The sequence below is a fragment of the Canis lupus genome, chromosome 12 (assembly GCF_011100685.1).
Source record: "Canis lupus familiaris isolate Mischka breed German Shepherd chromosome 12, alternate assembly UU_Cfam_GSD_1.0, whole genome shotgun sequence".
NCBI lineage: Eukaryota > Metazoa > Chordata > Mammalia > Carnivora > Canidae > Canis > Canis lupus.
The window spans coordinates 19,623,073-19,649,283 of record NC_049233.1 but is presented as its reverse complement, the minus strand read 5'-3'; the positions used below and the strand labels follow the sequence as shown (position 1 = coordinate 19,649,283).

Sequence of the window (26,211 nt, the reverse complement as noted above, 5' to 3'; positions counted from 1 at the left end):
ATGAAAACATCTATTTTTACCTTGTTTGTAGATAGCACAAATAGAATTGATATTTATAATAATAATCTTAAAGTCCTGCAAGGCCCCAAAGTTTCATAAAGAAATGATTACATTATGCTCAGTAGATATTAGAGGTAGGAGCGTTTTATTATATCTTGCTTCTTACAGAATTAGCAATTGAGGCAAAGATTATATATTCAGATATCCAGAATATTTGGTTAAAAGAATGTCTTTCTTTTTGCCCATATAACTGGGAAATAACATTTTCTAAAGCTTTTTATTTTGTATTTGTGTAGTACATTATTAATAATAAAATCCTGTTGAATTTTTCTCTCTTTTTTAAAAGATTTTATTTATATATTTGTTTGTTTAAAGGAGGGAGGAACACAGGGAGAGGGACAAGCAGACTCCACGCAGAGTGCAGAACCTGATGCAGGGCTTTATCTCATGACCCTGAGATCATGACCTGAGTCGAAATCAAGAGTCAAATGCTTAACCAACAGAGCCACCCAGGCACCCTGAATTTCTTTTTCATGTCAATACTACCAATATATGTTTTCTTTGTGTTGCTTATCATGGAATGAGAGAGTTATTTTCTGTCTTCACAGGAAAGGTTTAGGGATACTGGTTTGCCCTGAGTCAGATTGTGAAAATCCAAGAAAATACCTCTTTAAGGATCTGGATGGGAGAGCCCTGGGTCTGCCACCACCAGTGTCTGTATTTCCTAAAACAGAGGCAGAATGGACTGGGTCCTTCTTCAATACAGGTTGGTTATATCTGAACTTGATGCCTCCAGCAAAGAGAGCATGCCGGTGAAGGAGCTGGTTTGTTGGCTCGGTTGTCTAATAGGAACAAAATAGCCAGGAGAAGAACTGAGCTCAAGTTAGAGTCTATGCTATCACAGGGATGCTGAGGGATTAAGCAGTGTCACTATAGCATTGTTATTCCCTCCACAAAATCACTTATGTCTTTGTGTAAGGCACAGATTCCTGACATGCAGCTCTGTGCCCAGGTGAGAACATGCTCTCACTAGTATGGTCATCTGAACCTGAAGCAGGATTCTTTCACAGTCGGCCATGGAACCAGCTGCTCTGCCATCTGAGTCCACATTTCTCTTCCCTCTGAACTTAAAGGCTCTTCCTCAGGAGAGGGTGGAAGAGTAGAAGGCACGCAGCTTTCCTTCCTTTCCTTTTTCATTGTCCCTGGGGGGCTATAATCAAAAAATCCGTCTTCTTGCTTATACAACCAGAGCCCATTTAGGGATCGGTTTTAATAACTGGAACCCCAGACAGAGATCATTGTCCTTCTATGTCCACAAATAATGGGACTCTGAGTTTCTGTTGGGTTCAGGTGGAAACTGCTGCACATAAATCTGAAGAATTTCCCCAGATTTCTTTCTGTATCAGTGTTAATTCTTTCCACACTTCTCTTTCTAGTCTCCCTTTCCCTCTTTATTTTCTAAGTGAATGAATGTCCCAGGACAGTGTTCTCAGATGTATTTTATTCCCTCCCTAATCTTGCTAAGTTGAAGGTTGAAATCTTTTCTACTGCTGATGACTTCCAGTTTATATCTCCAGCCCTGAACTTTGGTCTGACATATCCAACTGATTCCATTGGGAAGTACAATCAGCATTTCAGATTCAACACACTCTAAAAGGGTTCTTGAGCTCTGCCTGCACCCACAGCCTGCTTCTTGCCTAGTTGACCCTACCTCCATAATTGATATCATCATTCATGAGGTTATTTGAGTAAAAAATCTAGGAGCAGTTCTTTATTCCTTTTTCTGATATAAATGTTCTCACTTGTAAACAATTATCATCTCTCACTCAACAAGGGAATAGGATAGCCTCCTTACTTGGTCTTCTTTCTTCTGTTTTTATATTCCACAATCTATTTTTCACATGGTAGCCAAAGTGATCTTTTCAACTTTCTGAATGTTTTCCATTCCCCTAGAATGAAATCCAAACTACAAGCCTATAAATCCTGTAGTATCTGGTCCCTGCCTACGTGTGACACCTTTTTGACTTACTTATAGTAGTCTGATGTTGTTGTTTTTTAACGTGCTAAGTTTATCCCTACCCCAGGGCTTGCCTTTGCATTGACTGTTTCTTCTACCTGAAATATACTATTCTCATTTCTTTGCAGAGCTGGCTTCTTCTTTTCAGATGATAGCCCCTCAGAGAAGCCATCTCTGGCCACCCTTTCCAGAATAATTATTCCCCCACTATTCTCTAGCCCTGCTATGCCTGCTTTATTTTTTGTCAGAGTTCTACTACTTGAAATTATATTATGAATATACTTGTTTACTGGTTGATTTACTATTTGTCTTTTAAAATGCAAACTTAGTGTGGGCAAGAATTTTGTCCTGTTCATTGCTGTGTATTTGTGATATAATTTAATATCATATCAACAACATTAGTTGACACATTGATCAAGTGAATGAATTATTGATAACCAAGGAGAATATTAATGTTTTTTTTTTTTTTTGCCACAAACCATTCAAGAATGTACAGAAGAAATTGAAGCTTAAATTTAGGTCATTGGTTTAAGGATTATCCATAATAGGAGATCTGGAACTGAGTCTTTCCTAGGTCTCTTTTTACTTGTTCCCACCTTTCTTCCATTTGAATTGCTGCTACTTTTAGTGTTTGGCATTTATAGAAGTTTCTATATAAATCTTTTAATTACCATACAATTTTTCATGCTTTAATATTTTTGCACATTTCTTTTAAATATTTTCATTGATTGAAGGCTTATCTTTGCAATAGGATGACAAGCTGTGGGGACTTCAGTATAGGTTTTAAAAAGTCAGTGCTGAGTGTGTGGAACCCGCAAAGTAAATATTCATTTGGATATGTTGGTCATATCTGTTAAATATAACCAGCAAATACATTTTTGCACAGAGGAATAAAATTTGGGTAAAATATATATTAAGAAATAATGTGCAAGAGTAGTAAAAGGAAAAAAAAAAGATAGGCAACTGCTCTCTCATTTAGCACTATATATTCAAATAGCTTTCTATAGTGAGTTATTCTGTTGGTTAAGAATCATCCTACTGTTATAGGTGTTTCCACCATGGAGAAAATATCCTCATGTTTTAAGACAAAGTATAGGCATAATTGTAGGGCTTTTCCACACTTGTGGTCTTTGGTGAGGACCACATTTCTGTGGAATCAGTACCAAGGGACATGTGTCCTAGACTATTTAATGAAAAGCACATTTCAGAAAAGAGTAAGGACTGAAGCAGGTCTTAGTGTGGATTGCTCCAGAGGCAGACAGTGAGTGATACAAGGCTTAGAATCTAAAGTTTTATGTGAGGAGGTGATCTCGGTAAAGCGGAGAAGTGGGGAAGTAGGACGGGGAAGAGGATGCATCCAGGAGGGATGTAATCAAACTGGTTACCACTATGGACTGCTGGAGCTCAAGTCTGGGTGGGAGGGGGGTGAGAGGATCCAAGAGACCGTGGACCCATGGCTGAAATGTGTCCCTGCTAAGCTGTGGAGAGACTAAGGTATTTATAGCTCAAATCCCCGCTTATCATTGGCTGAAGTTTGCTTCTGGGCATTAACTCTCCAGCCTCTTGGCTTTCCCTGAGCAAAGGCTAACTATGCTCTTTCCTCTGGCCAGGAACAAACCTCTCTCAGAAGGAAGTGGTAGGGTTTTGCAGTAGTCATCTCTGGTGGTGAAGGTGAATGCTAAAAACATATGGCCGTGGCACTAAAAATGTCTGGTACAAGTAGGAGCTCTAAAATGTTGATCAAATACTTCATGTGTATGGGTGCCTGGGTGACTCAGTCAGTTACACATTTGCCTTTGGCTCCAGTCATGATCCTAGGGTCCTGGGATCAAGCCTTGCATCAGATAGCTCCCTGCTCAATGGGGAGTCTGCTCCCTCTTCCTCTGCCGCTCTCCTTGCTCATGATCTTTCTCTCCTCACCCCTTTCTCTGTCAAGTAAATAACTATACCTTTTAAAAATACTCCATGTGTAAATGATGAGGTGGTTCGATGAACTCACATGGTTGCTTACCGTGTGGTATAAATATGCTGATTAGGCGTAAACGTCCTCTTGCGGCTGGTTGTATATTTTATTTTTCTTAACTCTCTAGCCTGGTTGTGAAGTATGATTCAATGGTAAAACTCCAGCAGGTGTTACAGTATCACATACTGCTTAATATCAATGTGTAGACAAGCATGAGTGTGTGTGTGTGTGTGTGAGATTGAATGTATATAAGAAAATGTATATGACTGACTACTTTCAACTCCTGATGTTTTAAAGCTTTACAACATTTTAAATGAGTTTGCTATAGGTACCAACCGCAAGGATTCCCACAGTAGAACCTGCTGTTTACTGCACTAAAAATACAATCTGTGTCTTCTTGCAACAAAGGAGACAGCACATAGTATAAATGGTGCCTTCCTGGTGCTGACAGGATTATGGGGTTTTCCTTTATTTCCAAAATATGAATAGATCCTCCTTCCCTGATTCAAGTCCCTTTTTATTTTTTAAACCATTCAATTCTATGCCACTTTCCAATTCCCGAACACAATCTGATAGATGAGAAAAGCACAAATTTAATCTGAAGAGGAGTGTCTATTTTGTATTTTTCCTCTCGGAGACGAGAATCTATAATCTTCTGAGGAACAGGAAGAGGAGTGCAGGAGAGATGAAAATGGAGACGACTGGAACCAACTCTCATATTTATTCCAAGTGACATTGAGTGTGACACACCCTTATGTTCTTTCTCAACTTTGTTAATAACCAGTTTGGAGTCCATTGCCTTTGAGGGTTATTTTTAATTTGAAAAATACAGATTGTATTTGCACATATGAGTTCACAGCAAAGCTACCAACCCAGACAGATATCCACAGGTCCCGGCACATTGTCATATACTCTGGCATTAGAAGCAAAAATTATCCATGTGGATCAGTTATAAGGAACACTGTGCCAGTGGGTTTTGCTATCTGTGTGATGCAGGGTGTGTAGCCAGGGGAAAAGTGAGCTGTTAATTTTGATTTGTACTTATCTGTAAGTTTGCATTTGCAGCCAACTTTGAAACATGCATGGCAATAGAGTGCAAAGCAGCTAATCCCAAGCAGGAGATGTTCTGAGAACCATTTGCATTTTATTCTGGAAAGGATTTCTTTTGAGTATGGGAGCAGCTAATGATCTGAAGATCCAAAATCATTGAGAAAAACAAAGTCTTTATTTATTTATTTATTTATTTATTTATTTATTTGAGAAAAACAAAGTCTTGAAATTAAGGTCTACTTAGGTGGGACTAGACAGGTGCCAGAGCTTCGCACTCCAACATCTTAGTCATTTCCAGTCTGTCCCAGGCTACAAGTGGTTGGCTTTACCTCCCAGACCAGTGCGTATGCACGGAGTACCTATATGGTTAAGTGGAAGAAATCAGAGCTTTACTTTAAATGGCATTTAATAATTTCTGAGCCATGATGAAGAAAGTAGAAGGGAGATACAATGGAAGGTAGCATTCCATGAGTGACTTTTGCATGCTACATGCTGAAGTTGACATTTTCATCCACTCTGCAAATGCATTTTGGCCGCCTACAGTCTACTAAGGCTTCCAAGATTGGGAGCTCTAGTTGTGAACACTCCTGCTTTCATCAAGCCTATGTTCCAGTAGAGAGAGATATATAAAAAAATAAATCGAAATACTCCAGAAGTGAGGGGAAGTGTGAAGAAAATAAGGGGATCCCTGGGTGGCGCAGTGGTTTAGCGCCTGCCTTTGGCCCAAGGCGCGATCCTGGAGACCCGGGATCGAATCCCATGTCGGGCTCCCGGTGCATGGAGCCTGCTTCTCCCTCTGCCTGTGTCTCTGCCTCTCTCTCTCTCTCTCTCTGTGACTTACATAAATAAATTTAAAAAAAAAAAAAGAAACTTAAAAAAAAAAAGAAAATAGTATAGGGTTTTGGATTTGAGAGGCAGGTTGAAGGGTGTACATGTGTGCATCTGTGTGTGAATAAGGCAGTTGCTATTTGAAACAGAGTTACATTTCCAGTGAGACCTGAATGAGGAGCAAGGAGTCACTGCTCTGAGCAGAGGAGAAGCCTTGTAGGAATAGAGAACAGCCAGAACAGAGGCTTTGGGACAAGAATGGCCTCAAAGTGTATGAGGGGTGGGTGAAAAGGAGATCAGTGCTACCGGTGTGTGATTAATGGGAACGGGAGTAGTTGCAGGTAGCCAGCACCCAGCTCCTTCCTAGGCCAGGGTCATTTGATAAGATGATATTGGAGGGTTTAAAGAAAGGTGGTGATAAGACTTTGTTCACTGTCTGGAAAGATGGGATATACAGCCATGGAATAAACGGGCTATGGGAGTCAGACTCAGGGCAGGCAATGCTGTTAGGAAGCTACAGCTAAGGGCGGCTTGGGGATGCATGACCCCACAAGTGTTCTGCTCACGTGTGCTGGCACACAAAGTCTTGCACTAGTCTACAGTGAGATAATTACATGAATGGATCAATTAGAAACAACACATGACAGAGTAATTTTATATCTGTTGACACTAATCAGTAGAACTTGGGGCTTTTATTTTGTATGATTTGTCAGATAATTTATATTTTTGTAAAGTATTGGTCCTCAATGGACTGGAAATTTTAAAACAAACAAAAACAAACGAATGAAACAAACAAACAAAAAAATCCCTGTTCTCCTGCCAAATATTTTCCAGTTTAAGAAAATGTTTTAGTTTCAGAAGGTAAATTTAATGTGTTTAGCACAGTGGCTTCTGTAGCTGACTTACCATCAGAATTACCTAGGACATTAAGCATTAATTTGCATGTTGCAGGGGATTCAGTAGGTATGTGTGAGGCCCAGGCCTTTGTATTTAAACATACGTACACACATGTACACACTCACTCACACACACAATCTCCCCAAGTGATTCTGCTGTGCTAAGGTTTGAGAAACACTAGCTAGAGACTAATATGCTCGCTTTGAAGTAGATAGATGGGATGTTATGAAGACAATATTTTTAATTTAAAAAGTGAGCAGTCTCAATCTCTCACGAAAAATAAAAAATTTACTATCTGTGCCAAATACCAAAGGCATAAATATACTCACTTATATACACACTGGATGTATTTCTGAAAAGAAATAGGATATGAACTAAAAAGATATAGGAATATTTACAATCTAAATTCAGTCTTTGAATAGTAACAATTAAACTTTTTTTTTTTTAAGATTTTATTTATTTATTCATGAGAATGCACAGAGAGGAGAGAGAGAGAGGCAGAGACACAGGCAGAGGGAGAAGCAGAGGGAGAAGCAGGCTCCATGCACCGGGAGCCCGACATGGGATTCGATCCTGGTCTCCAGGATTGCGCCCTGGGCCAAAGGCAGACGCCAAACCGCTGCGCCACCCAGGGATCCCCAATTAAACTTTTTTAAACGTAGATTACTTTTGCTAGTACTAGAGTGAGTTGAATGACCTCAAAATGTCACCTTAATAATAAAGCATTGGATAAAAATGAGTTCAGTGCTAAGTTTATTTTTTGAATTCTACATTGAATCATTATATTAAAAACCTAAACTCATGATAAGCTTTTCCCACACTTTCCTTGACGTCATTCCCAGCAAAGTACAGTGGTCTGACCAGGACTTCTGACCAGATCCACCTTCCAGGCAGTTGAGAGTTTCCCACTCTTTGCCACAAGAGGATAAGAAGTATTTTTCAAATGGTGTTCCTTCTTGGTCGCTTCTTGAGAAAGAAAGTTATAAACCATTATGGAGACCTTAAAAGTGACTGGCCTCAAATCAAAAATGAAAGATTAGGTTGATAAAAAAGAAAATAAAGCTGGCATTTGACTGTCAGCCCATGGGGTGATGAAGTGGTTTCCAACTGAATAACGGGAAGGCTCCAGCACGGGAGACATACGCTCAGCTGCTTGCAGACGGAATGGCTAACATTTTCTCAACTCTTTGTTGCTAGATCTCGAAATGTATCTTTTCTTTAAGCTTTCTAGGCCTCTCTTTCTTCCCATTTGTCCTGGGAATGACAGCAAGATGGTATTATAAAATGGGAGAACGGAGAGGGAGGGAGAAAATGAAGGGACAGAATGTAGAGAGGAAATGGTTTGTCTGCCAATATCTGTGCTTGCAGAGGTCTTTTTCTTCTAGCTAGAGGGGGAAATACCATTCTCTTTTCCCAAGCAATTATAGGCCCCCAAAATTGAAACTTGGTATATAGCTCTTTAATCTCAGCAGATATTTATGGTTAAACATTAGACTTTTAGGATTCCAGATGTCAGGGTATTAAAATATAAAGGCACAGTAGAGTCTCAGAAAATATTAGAATCTTGGGGTGTGTGGCTGCAGGGATTTTTCTCCCAAGCAGAAGAGGGTAAAGCTTTCAGTGATCCTTTATGAGACCCAAAGAGCACCTTTCCTTCACCTGATTCTCTCACTCCCACATGACTTGCCCTGTCTCCAGGCCGTGAATGGCGTAACAGTGTTTGATAGCATTTTGAAATCGTCCATACTGTGAGTTGGAATGCTTTTCATGTGTAATTTGTAAAGGATGATGTGAAAAGGCATATGAGCCATGGGAATAATTTCTGTTGCTTCTCCTCAATCTGGACACTGTATTCCTGAGATTTTCTTGATCCTCAAATCTTCCATTAGAAGCTAATACTTGTGAGTAGTCACCATGTTTCTGACTCCGTGCTAAGACCGTCAGATGAATTATCTCATGGAATGCCATCAACAGAATATATCCTATGAGGTAGACATTCTTATTCCCTACCTGATAAAGCTATGGAAACTGATATAGAGATATTAGGTAACTTGCCCAAGCCACATGACTAATTAATAGAAGATTCTGGACTGAACCTGTGTTTTTAACACTACATAATACTGTACATGGGGGATCCCTGGGTGGCGCAGCGGTTTGGTGCCTGCCTTTGGCCCAGGGTGCGATCCTGGAGACCCAGGATCGAGTCCCACGTCGGGCTCCCGGTGCATGGAGCCTGCTTCTCCCTCTGTCTGTGTCTCTGCCTCTCTCTCTCTCTCTCTCTCTCTGTGTGACTATCATAAATAAATAAAAATTAAAAAAATAATAATAAAAAAATAATACTGTACATGGTACCCTATTGCTAAGTTTTTTTTTCCTTTTTTCTTTACATTCTCCAGTGTTAGTTCTCTTACATCTATCAGCCATTCTCACACACAGATTCCTGTCTACACAGAACAAAGCAAGCTGAGACTGTGCAATTATTCCAGCAATTATCCACCCCAACTAGCAATAATAATACTTACCAATTATCGAGCATATTCCATGTGCCAGGCATTATACTAAGTGGTTTATAAACATTCTCATTTATCCCTTCAACAACCTTAACATGTAGGGATTTTTATCCCTTTTCAGCATTTGAAGAAATAGGGGTTTAGAGAAGCTAACTAATTTTTCATGGTCCTGCAGCTAGAATGTGCAGAACCAAGATTTAAATCTATATTTGTCTGATTCCAAAATCTGGGCTTGGAATCACTTCTAGATAATTATCATCTTGTGGTCTGAATCATCTGGTGAGGAACTGCACAGAGGGATATTTAACTCAAGAATTCACATATTTCCATCTTATAGCAAATCAATTTTTAGATTTTAAATTATAACTGTTAATTACCGTAACATTTTTGAAAGGCAATGGTAATAATGATCACAAGAAAGCCTCACTTAGTTCCTCTCCTTTGTATGATATATAGCTATTTCCAATGTGCAAAGTAAATGGACTTTGTCACATCCAAGAAAAGCATTTTGTCAGGGTTAACCCATGGAAGTTGTGTGACAACCATAGAGCAAGCAGTATGAAGTAGAAGCTTTGGTCATGAGATAAAAATTTTATTATGGTAATTTTTCTGTGGCTTCCCCTTTCCTCCAATAAATTGAGGTAGGGTTCTTGTTCTGTTTTGTTTTGTCCAACTTAGACAGATGTTTACTGAAAGTCCAGGGAGAGCAAAGTACTATGTACTACTGGGGTATCCTATAAGATACAGCAAGGTAAATAAGAAACTATCCCTGCCCTTGTGGATGGGTGGAGGGGGGCTAAGCTACAAGATGGAGAAAATTAGTTAATATAAAATTGGCACAATATACACTGGAGAGTCCCTGTGTACCTGGAGATATAGACAAAGGCTCTAGGAAGGAAATAGAGTTTGCCATAAGCCTAGAGCATTGGGAAAAGCTTTAAAAAGCATATGTGAAAGACGCAAGTACAAGGGGGTGTTTAGAAGCAGTAGACACAGTGTGTGGCAGTGTGGCCGCTCCCCTGTGGAACACTCCCTGGCTTTCAGATGCAGCTGCCTTTTATGTCCTTGCTCTACCTATCACCAAATTCCATTACAGCACATCTGATGCTCTGCTGCCATCATCTTCCAAGCCTGTCATCTCACCAGACTATGAAGGCAAAGATCCTTGAATTTTTAGTACAGTCCCTGGGACATAATATATGCTCAGTAAATGTTTGCTGAGTGAGGGAATGCATGAATAAATGGGTGAATAAATGAGTAAAAAAGTCAAGAACTCAAGTTTAGGTTGTCAGTCAACTGCTCCACAATGTAAATCGTATCGATTCACTTAATATATAATTTGTTTTAGCATTCTCAAAGAATGTTCCCTATTCACTCACCTCAGGATATGGTACAAATTGTGGTCGTTGGCTAAATTTTGAAAACTCTAATTCTTCCCATTTTGGAGATCTATCTTGTACATTAAGATATTATAGGATCTGATACGTTCTGCAATTAAATTTAAAAATACTATTTAAGGGATCCCTGGGTGGCACAGCGGTTTGGCGCCTGCCTTTGGCCCAGGGCGTGATCCTGGAGACCCGGGATCGAATCCCACGTCGGGCTCCCGGTGCATGGAGCCTGCTTCTCCCTCTGCCTGTGTCTCTGCTTCTCTCTCTCTCACTGTGTGCCTATCATAAATAAATAAAAAACTTAAAAAAAAATTAAAAATACTATTTAAATTTGTCTTATTAAATATTTCTCAAACTTCTTAACCAGTGAGTACTTATTCATACTACACAATTACTGTACTTCAGAATGCATTATGAGAAACATTAGCTCATATTAATTCATTAGTTTGTAGGGATACATGCCAATTGGAAAGAAATGAGATTACAGGATGTTTACTTTAGATGTTTCCTTGAAGGTTAATATGTTCCACTTCCCATACAATGCATAGATGGTCTCTACCTTTAACTTTCTTGGGAAGTGAGAATTCACTTGCTTACAGGGCTACCTAATATATTTTGAATAAGTTTATTTTTTTATTTTATTTTATTTTTTTAAATTTATGATAGTCGCAGAGAGAGAGAGAGAGAGAGGCAGAGACACAGGCAGAGGGAGAAGCAGGCTCCATACACCGGGAGCCCGACGTGGGACTCGATCCCGGGTCTCTAGGATCGCGCCCTGGGCCAAAGGCAGGCACTAAACCGCTACGCCACCCAGGGATCCCCCTGAATAAGTTTAATTGTTAGGATTCTTTCTGTGAGTTGCACCACCAGTGACCTAGTGTGCCTCTTGGTGTGACAGAGTACAGGTCTAATTCTTTCCATATTACAGCCTTTTATTCAAATCAGTAAAACAACGATCTTATAATAACCCAGTATGCCTTTTGCAAGCAAATAATTCTAAATTCCTTCTGTTAGTCAACATATGACTAAAAATTGTTTTAGGTCTTCATTTTCTAAATTTATTTTTGGTATTCTTCAATTTGTTGATGATTTTTCTAAAATGTCAAAGCCAGAATATTACCTATCTAGACAGCATTGTCCTCTAGACAGAATAATGCAAACCCTAAATGTAATTTAAATTTTTTAGTGTATAGGCTAAAAAAGGTAAAAAGAAATAGATGGAATTACATTTAATAATGAATGTTATTTAACCTACTATATTAAAAATATCATTTTAAGATTAAATATAAAACTGAGATATTTTGCATTTATTTTTTCATATTATGTATTTGAAATTTTGTTTGTATTTCAGAGTTATGGCATATTCAGAGACTATATTTTCATCAGGAATATGTTCTGTGTGTCTAGATTTCATAAACTTTCCAATTGAAAAAGTAGATTCACATGTACAAGTTGTTCCAAATATACCTAAATATTTTCCAATAATTAATCATTTATGCAGTTTAAGTTATAAGTAGCTAAAATCATATTCAACTTAAAATTTAATTCTCAGTTGCACTAGTCACATTTCAAGGGTTAAATAACTATATTTAGCTATGATTACCTTAATGGGTATCTTTCTTCCCTAATTCTGGGAGGTCAAATAAAGAGAAGTGTTTTTTTTTTTTTTTAACCTATTTACTACTATATAGATTACATACTACATGCTTTATTCATCTCTTAAATTTCATTTTTGTAAGTCATTTTTATAGATCGTTAGATACAACTTCGGTTTCTTTGGATTAGACACTAAGCCCAAAATTAGAAACCATTTTACAGACCACCTAACTGGTTCTGGGTATATAAGCCAGTCAGTAAAAGAAAGAAGCTTATCAGAATTATCTGCCATTAGTAGGAGCTACTGTTCAAATACCCAGTTCTCCAAAAAGCATCAAGGATTTCTGAGACTGAGAATTTTACCATTCAAAGACCTTTTACTGAAAAGTCTATTTACTTTTCTATGCTTTGTTATATGAGAATATTGATAATATCAGTGTTTCACAAGAGGGGCTATTTTTGAATATCTGTAACTAAATGAAATTACCTGACTTTTTGCTGTGATAATATACTGGCTCTCTAATCTTCCTTAGTTTTCTTTATTTTTCTCTCTTTCTTTGCCTCTGCCCCATCCCCTATTCCCTCTCTTGAGATTATTTCCAGACTTCATTGAATAGTCAACTGTATTTCTATTTTTTAAATGTTAATAATGGAAAAATCCTGCATTGCTGTGTTCAATCTTTTGGTACAATAAAATTGAAAGATTTAGAAGGCAGAAGCTCAAACTTTAGTTTATTTTACACCTAAGACAGATGGATGTTGCTTGTTTATTTGTATGATTATTTTATATATTTTTTACGTGTGTTTGTGTGTGAGTGTGTGCACCCACATGTGCATTTTAATGGAAGGAAATACTTGAACAGTCTCATCAGTAAATAAAATGCTTGCGCCTTACCAATATGTACTAAACAAGTTTGTGACTCAGACCTTATCATTTCAACATTATGTACCTGGAAATTTCTTTGATCTGGTTCTCAGTTTTTTCTGCATCTATTTTTGCACACTCACTAGATGTAAAAACTAATGCTGCTTTACAATGGTTTGAGTGTAATTATGAAATATATCCTGAAAATAGATGTGTTGAAGGAACAAAAAAACTTTTAAAGATCAGAATAGACCTAAAGTATTTGAGAAATTAGTTTATAAAAAGATGACATTTTTAAATCATGAGAAAGTAGAAATTATTCAATTAATGACATCAAGACATTTGAGTAGTCATTTAAGGAAAAAATTGAGGAGTTTATACCTTTCTTTTTATAAAAATAAATTCCATATGGATTAAAGATGAAAATATTGAATATATAGAATTACTAGAAAATATTGGTGAGATCATACTCTTCTAGTTACAGAGACCTTCCTTAGCATAAATCAAAACCCAGGAAACATTAGATAAATATTTGATAAATTTGGCTATTTAAGAATTAAAAAGTTTTGCAAAGAATATCAAAAACTAAACTAAAATACTAGGAAAAATTTACAACTCCTAGAGAAAAGAGCTAATTACCTTATAATACAAAAGAATTCATAGCAATATTTAAGAACAAAAAGGAACAAACCAATTTGAAAAATATTCAAAGGATTCCCAAAATGTATTTAACAGAGAAAGAAATACAAATGCCAGTAAACATAAAAACAGTCCAATTTCTCTCATAATCAAAGCACTGGGTTTTTCCACTGAGTCAGGCTGCCTGGATTGTATCCGCTTACTAGATATTCAACTCCAAGCAAGTTTCTTAGCCTCTCTGAGCCTCAGTTTCACCACTTAGAAGGTGGAGACATCAATATTATGTGCTCATGATTATTGTAAGGATTAAAAGAGAGAAGCTCAATAAAAGTGTCCACCACTATTACTAAGACAATGGTGACTACTGCTACTATAATTACTATTAATATTGCTTTAGCAATTGTCTTGGCAGTGATTTAAAAAGTTTGATCATTCATCTCTGTGTTGGAGAAAGTGCAGAGAAATAGTCCTCATACTTTGTTCTCAAATATCATTTGATGTAGCCTCTTGGCATCTGGTACCCATCTAAAAGTTCTGACTCAGCAATTCCACTTTTAAGACATTATCCTAGGGATTTTTGTTGAATGAATAAACAAAACGGTAAAACATAACACTGAGAAAGAAAACACTCCCTGCCTCTTAGCCCTCTTCTTTCCTGATCTTCATGCTCAGAGGGAACAACTGTGAGGTTGCCATGTTAAAAAATCATGTATATGTATAACTTATTATTTTAATAAGAATAACGATAGTAAAACTCATTTATATAACAAATGGAATCTGGAAAAATGAGTTGGTTATTATGTAAAGCATGTCAAGAAAAGGGACACAGAAGAAAAGAAATTTTCGTAGACCTAGAAGCCAATCTTTTTACTATGGAATTAGGGACTCCCTGTAGGACCCAATTCCAATTTGCTTAACTCCCTCACAGGAGAAATATTAATACAAATTGAATGTAAGTTCCTGAAAGTAATTGCCATGGAGAAAGGGAGTTGAAGCCGATTTTTTTTTTTTTTAATGTGGCTGTGGATAATAATCTCTTCCCTTTTGGGTAATGTTGGTAGGATGCACCTCTCCTTGAGCGTTGCCTGTGTGGAAACCAGACTTTCCCTACATCTGGGCCATATTCTCTCTGAATGCTTCCGGGGCAAAGGAGCAGACCTTAGAGCTATAAAAGATACAATGTACATAAAATACTTAGTCCCAAACCTTGACTGAGATAAGCACCAAGTAAATACTCATGATCACTATTCTGTTGTCACCATTGACCGTGGCTCTGTCTGGGGCAATGACTTCCAACATTTCAGGCATCACATTTTAATGATTCTTGTGTGCTTCTTTTCTATTGCTGCCATAATAAATCACTGCAATACCCATGCATTGTTTCATAGTTCTGCAAGTCAGAAGTCTCTTAGACTTGGCTGATTCTCTACTTTGAGTCGCTCAAGGACCAAATTAAGGGATTGGCAGGACTGTACTCCTTTCTGGAGTATCTAGGGATGAATCCACTTCCAATCTCACTCAGATTTTTGGTCAAATTCAGTTCTGTGGGATTGTAGAACTGAAGTCCCCATTTCCTTGCTGGTAGGCTTGGAGGTCACACTTAGCTTCTGAGTCTCCTCACTTTCCCTGACTTGTGGCCCACTTAACCTTCGAAGCCGGCAGGGGTAGACTTCTCTTACAGGGAAAAAGTGAGGCTTCGTTTGTCTTGCTTCAGAGATATTATAGAAATATGCAGCTGTTCTGCAGGGTGAACATCAAGGCTTGATGGAAAAATTACCAGTGTAACCTGATTTATTTGATGTGATTATGCAACATTGTAATTCATAACCTGATTTTTGTCTCATTTTTGTAATAAGTTGAAACAAGAAAACGTTATTTTGCTATGCATTTATTTTTTTATTTTTTTTAAAGATTTATTTATTTATGATAGACATAGAGAGAGAGAGAGAGAGAGAGGCAGAGACACAAGAGGAAGGAGAAGCAGGCTCCATACCAGGAGCCCGATGTGGGACTCGATCCCGGGGCTCCAGGGTCGCGCCCTGGGCCAAAGGCAGACGCTAAACCGCTGAGCCACCCAGGGATCCCCTGCTATGCATTTAAATATATCTTTTATTACATATATTTTAACTTCAACTGTTTGCTATACCCCACCTTTGATATATTTATTTCCTGTGCTAGCATTTGCCTCCTCTACCAATTGCCCCCGAGTGAAGGGAAGCAGAATTTAGGCATTAGAAACTCCTGGATGTCCAGTGCCTGATGATGCTCGGTGACACAAATGTGAACTTCCATAATAAAGGAAAGCAGCTCATTTTCCCGGCTCTCTCAGATACTTCGATGGCCCACCTAAATAGCTGAGTATGAGCTAGCAAAAGCTTCGATGAGGGAGCACTGCATTTTGCAGCAATTAATTTTGCAGAGAAAGCAGTCTGTTTAAAGACGCCTGCAGCGCTCACTAAAATGGGGGTTGTTTTTCAAGGCCACCAGAGCTGCAGTGGGCTTAGGCTGGCTCATCAACAAAACAACAATGCTAAAATACGGCCTCCTGGGTTTTGCAAAAGAAGCGACTAGAGGGGCAATGAATTATGCTCACCTGCTAGAGCTGGATGAAGACTGTGATTGTTTAGCCCCCCAGCACTACCCTGCAAGGGTTAAAATGACAGAGATATTAGTTGGCAATGGCTAAAATTGTTGGTTTGAAGCTCTCGGCAATACGCACACTGTTATTTACCGGACTTGGTCGATTTACTTCTTAATGCAATAATGACCTGTGAAATGAAACGTGAGCTAGACAATTGTTCCTCATTGTTTCCAGTAAAACATTCTTTCATACCCCATTAAACCACCATTAATTCCATGTGAAAGAGAGTCACGCACAAGCACCCGATGTTCGCTCTCTCTCTCTCTTTTTCTCTCTCTCTCTCTCTCTTCCTTGGACTTCCTTGCCCCCATGTTCCTGCTTTCTTTTTCTTTTTCTTTAGTATTTTCCCTCTTCCTCCCATTTCTCCAGATAGAGGAGGGACATCATGAAGCACGTGGTGGGAAATTCTTTCGAGGGACATCCTGGGTGACATTTCCCCTGAAATAGGGAAGGTTTCCATTGCAGAGGCTCAATGTGGCTCTCCATTTGCCTTGAATGTGAAAACAGCCACAGGAACAGAAGTTTTTCAAACGTGGAGCACCTCTTTAGGCTTGTTTTTGAAACGGTACGAATGCCTATTTGAGTGAATAGGCATCAATTCTCCCATGCTGGTGGCTGAATAACCACTATGGAGAAAGCAACCATGTGAACTGGTGAGGCCTCTTCACTGGGCTAGGGAGGGGTCCTTTCCTCAGCAGGAACACACAGCAGTCACAGGAAGCCCCTCTGTTTTCCAGAAACCTAACTGTGGACCGCTTTCCCTTTCCTAGGGACCTGCTCTCACTTCAGAGCTAAAAGTCCCAACCAAGAAGCACTGAACCACATGGCTTGAGAGGTGCTTCTCTCCATCTCTTTTCTCCCTACAGCCTCATGACTGGGGCTTGCCTTAATTTCCTTCACTGTGCAACTGGAATGTTTTGCTATCCATTTTGCCTCTTGCTATTTGCGTGGTCACTGCATCACTCTAACTTCTCCTCTTCTGTGGTTAAATCTTCCCTGGCTTCCCTGCAAATGTGAGGACATTTGTGATTTATGTTTAGAGCCCACCAGGATAATACAGGATAGTCTCCCCACCTCACAATCCTTAATCATATAAGGCAATGGTCATGGGGTCCAATGATTAAGGCATGGAGTTCTTGTGGCCATTGTGTTCAGACTAACATGTTTGGTGATTCCAAGAGTCCAAAATGAAATATATATATTTCGTTTTGGAAAGTACAAATTTGGTAATTTAGAGTGTTATCTTTCCCTTTCTCCTCTTGAAAGGGATGAAGGAGAATGGGGAAAGAAAATCTCCTGAATTGCCTAAATGAATCTCTCTCTCTCACACACACATACACACAATCACAACAGATCTGAAATAACATCTCACCATCAATTGTTTTTCTAATATTCTTTGAACATTCTTCACTTTTGGTTTTGGAGGTCAGTTTATCATCACCATTTGAAATTCTCAACCATTGATTTTCCCATGTCTTTCAAAATTGTTCCAGCTGAACCTAAATTGTTCTTGAAGGGCCAGTTTGTAGACATGAACTCTGGCACTGGTCTATATGATAGTATTCAGTCACTAGAAAGGCTACTAAATTCCCCATCTTCCCTTTTTAAGGAGGGAAATAGCCAACTGGTTCATCCCTCACTCTTTCTAGTTTCCTGTTGAAAGCATTATCTGACATTTTGCTATTTTCAGCTGGTATCATGGAGGTCCCAGGAGCAAAATGATTTCTTTATAATCATGCAGCCTATTATACCAGTCTTATAGTCTTCAAGCCAGAATTTTTCCTCCTGTATTAGAATGCCTTTTAACAAAAAGTTAATTAAGAAATAAATCAGTAATTAGTGAAGTAAGTAAATGATTAATGGCTCATTTAAAACAAGCTTCTTTTTTTTCCTAAAAAAAAAAAAAGAAAAAGAAAAATGATTGAGAGTAACCCTTTACTGTTCAGACTATGCCTATTACTGTTGCTATTCCAAATTTCCAAAAAGGTTTTGGAGAACCTACCTGTCTTTTGAGGGGATGCCCTCTCCACTCTAGGACCAAATAGTCTTTTTCCTCAGAAAACCTTGGAACTTACTGGTGATGTCATCATGATACTAAACTCGGGGAGTTCTCAGGCCCTGAGACCTCAGTCACCAGCCCATGCCAGGTTCTTGACTTTGTTGTGAGAAAGAATTCGAGGACAAGTCAGAGTAAAGTATAGCAGAAGAAGCTTTATTGCAAAGTGAAAATATACTGTCAAGATGTAAGAGTGGGTGAGTTTAAGGGAGAGCTTGGCCCCTGGGGTTTGGGTTTCTTTTATTTTATTTTATTTTTTAATTTTTATTTATTCATGATAGGCACACAGTGAGAGAGAGAGAGGCAGAGACACAGGCAGAGGGAGAAGCAGGCTCCATGCACCGGGAGCCCGACGCGGGACTCGATCCCAGGATCTCCAGGATCGCGCCCCAGGCCAAAGGCAGGCGCCAAACCGCTGCGCCACCCAGGGATCCCTGGGTTTCTTTTATTAACAGTTGTTAACAAGGGAGTGGAATATTCATGACTTGAGGAGGAATTTCTGGGAAGCAGGGTTATGTGCTCTTTCTTTTGTATTTGGTCAAGGATTTCCTGTCATGGCATCATTAAGGAGGAGATTTTAGTATGTTAACATAGTACAATGGAAGAATAATATGAGCTTTGGTCTGCATTGTCACCCATCTTGGGCCTATCTGGTTTGATCCAGTTTCCTGTGGTTTTATTTTAGAGTGCTGCCAGGACAGGCCTCTGACTTTCTCATAGTTGGCCATGACTTCCTCTTTAGCGTCCCCAGGGATCCTGTTAGAACCTAACTAACTGCCTCTAACAATCATTCATGTTACATTTTGTTTAGAATGCTTAATTATGTTAGCATGTAATGGTGACTTCTTTCCCCAGTTTGATTATAACCTCCTGGAGGACAGGGCAGATTTATTATGCTAATTTTAGTTGTTTAACCAATATGTGTTCATTCTGTATTACTAAGTAATAATAAGGATGCCTGGCTGGCTCAGTTGGTAGAGCCTGGGTCTCTTGATCTTGGGGTTGAAAGTTCAAGCCCCACATTGGGTGTAGAGATTACCTAAAAATTAAAAACCTTAAAACAATATAAAACAAAGTAATCTATCTAGTGATACTACTATTGTGGTAGCTTCCATTTACTGGGTGCCTCTCTCCTACCAGCCATTGTGTTAGGTGTTTTATATGTCATATCTTTATAATAACTTGCAAAGTAAGCATCATTTTTATCATTCTAAATGAATGAAACAGGCTCTCAGAGTTTAAGGACTCTGTTTAAGATGATATGTTCAGTGATAAGTCAGGATTTATACCCAAATCTGTCTGAATTCAATGCCTAAGTTTTTTTTCTTAATGCCCATGACCCTTTCTGTATATACGCTGTCTGGGGAATTACATGTGAGATTCATCTTTGACCCTCAAGGAGATACTTTAGTATAATAATCCAAGCATCTGACTATAATATGAAGCAATATATGATAAGCACCTGCAAATACCTGAAGAATACTCTGAGCAGACTGGATGGATGGAATTTTGACAGAGAAAGAAGACTGGGAAGACTTGTTAGGACACTGTTTCAATTGTTTAGATTTAGAGTAAATGCATTGAGTATCTGAAAGAGATTGATGGAATTGGAATGGAGAGGATGGTATAGATCAAAGAAATGCAAAAGAGAAGTAGAAAGGGCTTCCCTACTTCTGACTGCTAGGAACTGATGAGAGGAAGTCAGCATGGAATATTTGGGGGAATGGAAGTTCCAAGAGCAAATAGGGGAAGTAAGATAAAGTGAATGATTGCATAAACTTTGCCTTTAGTGAATTTGGGGTGCCTACTGTATGGGATAGGAGCTATTCACATAGGCAGCTGGTGGCTAGAATCTCTAGGATTAGAGACTGGAAGATAAATTGCAGCTAGAGATAAAATAAAAATTATTAAGAATTAGGTGGTTGGTGAAACATTAGGGGGAAAGAAAGATTCCAAGAAGGGAGAAAGCAAGTAAACTGAAGCCAGAGTGTTGATGAATGCATGCCATTGAGGAGAGCCGTTGAAAGTGTGCAAGCAGATAAGTGATACATGGCATTTATGTCTTGTTACAGAAACAAGGAGACACAAAGGTAGAACTACCCACCATGGGAGCAAAAGCTCTCACTGTATGCTTACTTATTGACTTCTGGAGTACTTATAGGAAAATAATAACTGTGACAAAGATGGGGTGGGGTGTCATCTATCGGGAGAAGACTATATGCCAGTCTTGTGCGCTGATGGAGGAAATAGGTGCAGATACAGTATGATGTAGGGGATTTGTTCACCCGGGGTCTTACCAGCCCCTAAGTACTTCCCCTACCCATACTGCCTTCTCCTTTTTAGCTTGGAACTGCTAACTTTGCTGTCAGATATTTTCCTTTGGAAAGTCATTGTTAAGATATACTCATTCATTCATTCATTCATTTATTCAGCAGAAATTTATTGGCAGCTACTGTATACCAGGTATTGTGATAGAGCTGTGTATACAAAATGACATAATTCCTGCCCTCATTTTATTAAGGAAAGTAAACAATAAGAGATAAATATATACATAAAAACAAATGAAAACATAAATTCTATATATGATAAATGACACAAGAGGAGTGTCATGAGTACACTACTTTAGAATGGTAGGGTTCGGTGGTGGGGAGTCAATGAAGGCTGCTCTTGGAAGTAATATTTAAGTAAGACTGAAATTGAGTAGACATTCACCAGGTTGTGTGTGGAAGGGAAAGCTTTCTAGGCTGAGAGAAATCCCAAGGCAGGAGAGAATATTGGAGGAAGGAAGGCCAGAGGCACTGAAGAATGGTGAGGACATATATATGTGAGTAGCCTGTGATGAAGTTGGACAATGGATGAGAGCCAGATCCTGAGGAGTCTTGTGGGACATTTTGAGTGCATGAGATTTTATTCTACTTGCAATGGAGACTGACGTAATTGACTTTGCATCTTTAAATCTGTGGAAGAATAAATGGAGATTTACAAGAATGGTTAACAGAAAGATGAATTGGCAGTTCTGCAGGGATCCAGGTGATAAAAGATGGTGGCATGGACTGCTCTTGTAGCAGTGGAAATCTGCTAATTTTTTGATAATTTGGAAAATATTTAATAGAAGATACAGAACTATGATTGGCAATAGAATTAAGAGTGCTTTGTTCTTCAGAAATATCCCCCTCGCCCTGACCCATGCACATACATCTGAAAGCTTTCCTAATATTTGGAATGCCACATAGATGTCATTCATTGAGATTCACTAAAGTTAAAGCATTCTTTAACATATATATAGTAATATCTCTTTTAAGCATTTTTAATACATAAAGATTTGATGATAACATGTGTCAGGAGCTGTATTAGATACTGGGGATACATATGTGAATAAAGAATGATCCTGTGCTTGAAGAACTATCAGATCTTGCTTTATTTATGAATTTTGTCAAGGAGGTAATGTTTTTACTACAAGAGAGCAATGCCGTCTATTGTACAGTATAATCAGTCCAATTAGAATATGGGGAAATTAGAAGATGGGGAAAAAAATTAGATGGGGAAAGGAATTTACACTTTATAAAGATAGCAACAGATATTATCTCTTTTGATTCTCAAACAATCCTCCGAGTCATGGTTCTCAATGAAATGATTGAGTTTGTCCCTGGGGATATTTGGCATCCCCCAGGGGGATGTTTAGGGTTATCTTTCATAAGTTGAAAATATCTTGAGTCAAAAAATGCATTTAATACACCTAACCTACTGAACATCATAACTTAGCCTAGCCTACTTTCAATGTGCTCAAAACAAATCAGCTCATAGTTGGGCAGGATAATCTAACAAGAAGTTGAATATCTCATGTAATTTATTGAATACTGTACTGAAAGTGAAAAATGGAGTGGTTGCATGGGTACAAAGCGCTGTAAGTGTACCAACTATTTATCTCTGTGATCATGTGGCTGACTGGGGAGCTATGTTCACTGTTATTGCCCAGCATCACAAGAAAGGATTGTCCTACAGATCACTAGCCCAGGAAAAGACCAAAATTCAACGTTGTAATTATGATTTCTACTGAATGCATATTGCTTTCACACCATCATAAAGTAAAAAAACCATTAGGTTGAACCCTTCTAAGTCAGGAACCAAATGTGTTTGAAGACATCGTATTAGTTGTCATAACTGGTAGGGTGCTACTCGCATCTAATGTATAGAGACTAAAGAGGCTGTTATACATCCTATAATGCATAGTGTAGCTCCCCATGACAAGAATTATTCAGCCCAAAATGTCAGTAGGGCTAAGGAGGGTGAGAGACTTTGCTGTAAGTTATTTCCTTTTTTATCTCTAAGAAAAATAATTTTAGCCTAAAATATAATCCAACTCCTAATTTGACACATTCTGTATTATGCTTCATTACTTGTCCTAGAAGTTTTACAATCTGACTGACATTCAAGTTAAATCTGTATTCATATATGTGGTTAAAATTGGCTACTTCTTATGCATTTCTATGAAGCAACCACATGTCAATATATTGAGACCTGGTCAGTAGGCTATAGACTGAATTAAATAAAACATTGAAATGTCTGAATAGCATAAGCACAAAAATACTATAACCCTCGTGCTATATTATAAGTACTTAAATGATAATTTCCCACACCATAAATAAGAATACAAACACATGAACATTGGGTTTGTATTTCCCTTTGTCTTGATATGGTACACTTGTATGCATCATCACACTGATCTGCATTATCAACTTAAAATGCTGTTGCCAGGCTTTTTTATTTGATTGTATCTCCATTTATACTTGTTTCATTTTGTGTGAAGGAGGCGGGAAATATCATAAATCACTTTCATTGAGACTATCTCTATTTATCTACAGATCAGATGACAGATAATAAGTGTTATTTAATGGATCTGATATAGCAAAATCTCTCCATGCTCAACCTCAAATCTCACCAGTAATACCCTTATTGCTTAAACTTCAAGAAGATAATCTGCAAAGAAATTTTTAATGTATTTATGTATCCTTTAGAGATTTTACCTCCTAAACCATAGTGACTAGATCCATATTTCTAGGCTGTGAACATTGATGACAATATTTCATGATTCGGTTCCATGAGGACAACTTTTTCCCCCATTTTTTTTTTCCCCAGGGGAAGTAAGCATCAGAGAATATCAACTGTTTTTATGGTTACTAGAAGTATGGCCCACATCATTGGGTGGATGCAGTGAGGTGTACGCAGTGGAAGAGCACAGCTATTGAGAAAGTGTGGTGTGTGTAGGCCTTGCACACAATGGTCCTCACAGCATGATTTAAAGGACCTTGAAAAATGGTTCCTCTCCCTCCTTTGACTTCAACTCAACCCACCTGCCTTCAGGCCCTGTGTTTCCATAGAAAAGATTGATCATTAAGTGTAATGAAGAATTTCTTGGCTTGAACAGGCCACTATTAAAATGTTAATGCTCTGAGATGCAGCAGAAATGTTTAACTGGTAGCAAAAAAAGACTTAGATCATTTAACCAGAGGTTTCTGCACTGGGGTACCTTGGTGAGATATTTTGACCTTTAGAAATGAGACACATAAGGTAGGTACTTGTAGTGAGGTTCAGAGTAAGTAATTGTTTTCTTGGCTTGAACTTTGCTTACAATGCTGGCTTTATTTCTTAACAGACCCAGTCCCCTTGAATCTAGGCTACCTTCTCTAATACTGCCTCATGCGTTCATGCCTGTGTCCCTTCCACTCTGTTCTCAAAGTCCCCTTTCCTGCCCTGCCTTAGGTGATTGCTGACTCAAAATATCAATCAGGGCAAGGAAGTGAATCAGTACTCTGAGAACCTTAAGCAACATGTAAATATTTGGCTTGTGCCTACAAAGAGGATATTGCAATCCCTGGCACAATAGCAGAAAGAGTTAGAAGGATCTGAGCCTTGAGGACTACTAGGAATTGGATCCAAGGATTTAATGCTGTCAGCCCCGCTTTCTGCTGTTGCTGCTTCTCTCTGCTCCTTGAGACTCTTGACCTCATTCTCTTCTTCTGCCAAAGAACCTTTTTCATCTAGTTCAGCTTTGTAACCCTAGCTGAAAAGGAATTTTGTTTTCTCCCAAAATCTATGTATCAGGCCTAGGGAAATACTGATAATTCCTATTTGTCCTTTAGGCCTCTTTCAGGACAAAGCACTGGGTCCAAAGGAATGGGGGAATATGATTGGAGAGAGCTTGGTTATGGGTCCATTTAGTCAGAGGTCAGCTCCCAAGACCCATCTGAAGAGATACTTTTTGAACCTTCTCCTGACCCTGCAGTGGGAATGGGCACCATTACCTTATGCCACTGCCTAACAATAAATCCAAACCATTCATTGTACTAGATTTGTGTCTTTACCTATATTTACACTGCAAGCTTGCTAATGTTAGTGCTTTTGGAATGTTTTCAGATAAATGCTGCATCTCTCCTTAGCTCTTCCTCCTAAGATTCAGGAGTGTATCAGTGACTGGTGTGAAGGGTGTGGTCAAGCTAAATGACAAGAACGTCATTTCATTCATTTCCATATCACATTTATAGCCCACTTGGGGAAAGCCAGCCCTATTCAGAGAACATTCTAGGTTTTAGCCTTCTGTTGGCCTAGAAAAACACGTGAGTGTTGTGTTTCAACAATTTAAGACCAATAAGCCTATAAAAATAATCTGTGTCCCAGCAAGTGGGTCTTTACTAACTTTCCTTTTTTTATCACTAAAAGTTGATTTTGAAGGATTTTATTGTTCGATGGTATTAAAAAAAAAAAAAAAACTACAATGAGCACCCATGTACCCACCATCATCTTTAGAGGTAAAACATTACAAACTTACAAAGGTAGTTGAAGACCCTTTAGGCCCCTCCATGATTTCAATTGAATTCCCTTCCCTGTCCCTCCCAGAGATCACTATCTTGAATTTGGTATTTCTTATTCCTATGCATTTCTTCATATTTTGTCTTTATTAAATTTGTTTACGAAAGAATGAATAAACAAGCTTCTACTCTGCACGGGAAAATACCAGTATCGGTGACATTTCTCACCCTGTTATCGTCTGTATTCAAATGCCTTTCCATATTGGGTCATACATTTCTCTGCATGTCCTCCCAAGGAATTGGCATTAACTCTATTAGTAATGTTGAATAAATGATGTGAAGCTACAAAGAGACAAAGTGAGAATGTGCTCAAGGACAAAACCCAGCTCCCAATTTTGTTGAGGAAAATGGAATACCTCTAGTATATGTCTTTCATGTTCCTTATCAGACCAAGTGCTTCTCAACATCCTGCTAATAGAATAGCGTTTAATTTTAATTCTAAGCATACCAGATATCTGAAAGAATATACATGATGGATAAGTCAAAATTGTGGAAGTCTTTGAAAGTGATTCAATTCAGAATTTCTGCTTTCTTTTTATGTAGTAAGAATTGATTTTTTGGAATTGTCTGGCCTTCCAGGAAAAAGCATAATAAAGTAGAAGAAGCTTGGGTACACTGGCTCTCCCAGTTACTGACTCTGTGACTTTAGGTATTTATGTTCCCTTGGTCACTTCCTCATCACAAATATGTACAATGATACCTGTTCTGCCTACTTTTTATAGTTGCTTTTAGAAAAAAAATGAGATTAGCTCATGTGGCTCATAAACTGTAAAACACCATAAATATAAAGGAAAATACGTTTGGTGGACATGGTTCTGTGTCCCATGATAGGGGCAGAAATGATGGACATGTTTATTCTGCCTGAAGTAAATATTTTTTTAGACTTGAGGCT

The 26,211-nt window shown here is 38.4% G+C and overlaps 1 protein-coding gene across 1 annotated transcript in view; it reads left to right on the top strand.

Annotated features, from left to right (window-relative positions):
• Positions 1-26,211, top strand: part of PKHD1 (PKHD1 ciliary IPT domain containing fibrocystin/polyductin) — a 469,885-nt gene that overhangs the window by 351,006 nt on the left and 92,668 nt on the right. The window contains 1 exon segment of the mRNA XM_038554300.1: positions 609-766. Within this exon segment, the coding sequence (XP_038410228.1) occupies positions 609-766 (158 nt within the window).